This window comes from Sardina pilchardus, chromosome 13 (genome assembly GCF_963854185.1).
Source record: "Sardina pilchardus chromosome 13, fSarPil1.1, whole genome shotgun sequence".
Taxonomy (NCBI): Eukaryota; Metazoa; Chordata; class Actinopteri; order Clupeiformes; family Clupeidae; genus Sardina; species Sardina pilchardus.
Window position 1 is genome coordinate 17,708,415 of NC_085006.1, and position 3,953 is coordinate 17,712,367.

At 39.6% G+C, this 3,953-nt stretch overlaps 1 protein-coding gene across 1 annotated transcript; it reads right to left on the reverse strand.

Moving 5' to 3' along the window:
* Positions 1-536: 536 nt before the first annotated feature.
* LOC134099614 (melanocortin-2 receptor accessory protein-like) lies at positions 537-3,443 on the reverse strand. The gene is made up of 4 exons (XM_062552552.1): positions 3,274-3,443; positions 3,070-3,166; positions 2,778-2,855; positions 537-831 (listed from the first exon to the last, which is right to left on the reverse strand). Exons 1-4 carry the CDS (start codon positions 3,377-3,379, stop codon positions 822-824), a joined length of 291 nt encoding a protein of 96 aa, XP_062408536.1. The 5' UTR covers positions 3,380-3,443; the 3' UTR covers positions 537-821.
* Between the last annotated feature and the right edge of the window lie 510 nt (positions 3,444-3,953).

The window sequence follows — 3,953 nt, forward strand, 5'->3', positions numbered from 1 at the left end:
TGTTAACCATGTCAACGAACAGGAAACTGGTTTGCCATTCAGATTTTATATCTTTTAGTATCACAGCTTCTAGATGAAAATGGTCATTTATTGTCTTGATCATTTACAACTTACCATAACGACATTATTACAACATAGCAATATAGCACAAACACAATGTAAACAATCATACTTTCCACCAGCCCGACAGAGCTTTGGAGTGATGGAGTCCATCAGACATAAACAACACCTACATGCACTGGCCACTCATCAAGAGCTGCAGCTGTTGGTTAACATTGATGGATTACCTACCTGTTTAAAAGATCTGGAGCCCCTGGTCAATCCTGGGCACAATTCAGAATCTCTCCAAAACAGACTTCGTCACTGGCCTACTGTGGTACCAGAAAGCCAACCTCGCTTGAAGAATTTCTTGGGGCCTTTGTAGATGATATTTGTCAGCTAAAATGTTTCTCTTTGGTGTGTGATGCTCCTGCACGAGCCTTTGTAAAGGCCGTGAAAGGCCACCACTCAGGGTATCACAGGTGTGAAAAGTGCACTCAGGAAGGGGTGTATGTAGAGCGTAGGATGACGTTTGTCAGAGCTGATATACCTCCATGGTATGGCGAGGGCTGACCATCGTCCGGTATCATCGCCTCTGGAGAGGGCTGGACTGGGGATGGTCTCTGGATTTCCTCTTGACTGCATGGATCTGATATGCCTCAGTTGTGTGCCGCCTTCTGCTCCCACAACCCAGTTCTCTGCATGTTGTCACATGTTTGTCAGAGAATTTGGTGGTACTTCAGTGTCATGTGCCATCAGAATTTGCTCAGAGGCCAAGTCGTCTACAAGACACTGACAGATGGAAAGCAACAGAATTTAGACACTTTTTGCTTTACACTGGGCCAGTAATGCTTAAAGACATCGTATTCACTCAAATATATATAACAACTTTCTACTGTGTTGGTATTTTTATCTTAAGTGATGCAAGTCTGATAGGACACACCAAATTTGTAAATGAAATTCGGTGTCTTATTTCAATGAGTTATATGGAACAAGATGTTTTAACATAATGTCCACAAGATTAACTATCTGGCACTGCACTGCACCCTGGACAGCTTCAGATACAAGAACAAGAACCTTTACATACAAGAACCATTTGGCCAAGATCAAAAGGTCGATCAGGAAACCTGGCAGGCCTGTCAGCCAAATAATAAAGACTGTCAGAGAGCCCATTTCTAACCCACATGGCATGCAAATAAATAAAATTAAATAAAAAAAATAAAATAAACAATAAATTCAATTAAATTAAACTGAATTTTGAACATGCAACACAATACAAAACTACAAAAGCACTCAAAGAGCGCAGACCTCCGCCAAGCGAAAACATAACCGCCTCCTGGATCCAGACGGTGATAGGGATCACTCCCAAAATGTAATCGTTAATCTTCCTTGGGTCATTTCAGACCTGTCCTGAAAATTGAATCGAAACCCACCCATTACTTTTTAAATTATCTTGCGAACAGACAAACAAACAGACAGACAGACAGACAAACAAACCCTGATATAAACATAACCTTTTTGGCGGAGGTATACAGTACAAGGACTTCAGGTGTGATGAGGGCCAGGCACAAAGATGGCTGATGACTGTTAATGGTTTACCTCACAGGTGAGGTATAGGGGAAAGGGAAGAGAAATAAAGTGGGTTAGTATTAATATAAGTCATAATGGTTAGTATTAATAAGCCTATCAATGGTGATATAAAATATTATACTATAGAGGGAAAAGGCAGAGGGGGAGAGGGAAGTAGAGGGAGTAGAATGACAGGACAGGGAGAGTTGAGAGAGACAGAGGGAGAGGGGAGAAGAGTTGTACGGCGTGACACATGAAAAGTCCATGACAGCGCTATGCTAAAGCAGCATAATTAAGGCATGGTGGAGGGTAGTCAGCACTAGCACAGGTGTGGTCAGTAGCCACCATGGGACGCATGACTGGGGTACCAGCAGAGGTTGTCCGTTCCAATAAGAGGTGGTTGAAGTTCCACACTGCACCATACCTAACTATGGGAAGCTACACAAAGCATTTGTTGACAGTGATTGATTCTAAACCCTTATCAAAAAAATATTTAAAAAGTGCTATATCCAATAGCAAAAATACAAAATCTCATTATTATAGATATATATTAATCATCTTATTGGAATCCTATAGGGTTATTTTTTATAAGGGAAGGATCACACATACTAGGAGTGTGCATACATGTCCGAAGAGCAGTTGGAGGTTAGGTGCCTTGCTCAAGGGCATTTAATTCAAGGATTTGTATGTGAGAGAATGCTGTTCACTTCCCCCGCCCTCATTTTTCATATCAGGGGAAAAAGGGGCCACCCTTCGATCCAAAGTCTGACCTTAACCAATATGCCTAAGAAACAAGGAATAAACAATGATGCCTGCCAATGACTTTTGTCAGTGTCAAATTATTTCTGAGAAAAAAATAGGCTGCTTTTGTGGAAAAGCATCAATGATTTTAGCCATGACTACAGTATGTGACATTTTTGTTCGTGTCTCAGAAGACTTAAATTGGGACAATGAAAATTATGCTTCATGTAGATAATGCTATGTCTTTCTACATTTAGTCATTCTGCAGCCCAATTGACATTTTCTTTGAACACATTATTATTATTATTATTATTATTATTATTATTAATACTATTATTATTATTATTATTATTTCTTCTCTCTCTCAAAATGACAACAGACAAATTTCCCTCTGAAAGATACAAGCTGAAAAGTTTAATATTGATTACACAAGGGATCTGGATGAAAGTGTGCTGTGGCTTCTCCTGCAGTCAGACATGCTACGCTTCCTGGAATGTTTGTGACCCCTGGAGTAAAATAAAAACATGAATTTGAATAAATAAATAGACTTAATTGCTTGTTGTAGTCACCTTTTTCTAGAAGAGACATCAGGATTTGACTGGTTATCAATTATTTAAGGCTTGTCAGGTACTGAAAATTGAGGTCACTATCGTGGTGTATCTGTATTTTACACAATTGTGATATTTAAGAAACAAGCAAAAAATAAATAGCATCACATACCTGGGTAGCTTGTTATAACGGGACATGTATGACAATACAAAGAAGAATGTCCCAATGAACGCTGCAACAGTGATCCACATTAATATCACAATTGAGTCTGAGAAAAAAGAGAGATCCTTGTTGTTTCATTTACTGCTGATATGCCTGATCTATTAAAAAAAAAATGGTTCCATTGTCTCCGTCATGTAATATGCATTTACTCACATTTGTTGTATTTCAGCGTACTTGCATTTACCGGAATTGGATCAATGTAGTCATAGTAGTACTCATAAGTCCATATGTATTCGCTGGAGTTGGTTGAGTTAGTCATGTTCTCACTTATCTGAATATTAAGTCTAGTTTCTGCAAGATGATGCGATGAGTGCCTTAGACTGCCTGTGTGTTAGGTCAAGTGGGCTGAGTTCAGGGGAGCTGCTAGAAATGTTGTTCCATCATTGATCTCTTCCAACAATAACAATGATGGTCATTAAGTTCTGTGGGGGCCCTTGTCAGAGCAGTGCAGGGCCCTTGAAATCAGAAGAGCCTCCTTCACCTAATGTGCAGTGACTGCGTTGATGTTGATAAAACGTCTGCTCTGCTTTCTGTGAAGTCACAGAAAATTGGACCTTATATTTATCATTTATTTATTGACCTTTGGCCATTTATCCCATAGACTGCATATTCATCCTGGCAAAATAGGTTAGTTTGATGCATGCATATCTTAAAATGTTGTTTTAACGTTCACAATTTCTAAGTATTTCGATGCGTTGGGATAAAAACAAACTTTTACACGCAGAAGGACAAATGTTACAACAGTGTAGCCTGTGTGGTGGTCATAGACCTATTTGGTGGTGGTGGTGCAGTTCCTCTGCTATCCGCCGCTCTTCCTGTCTGTCACGGTGAAA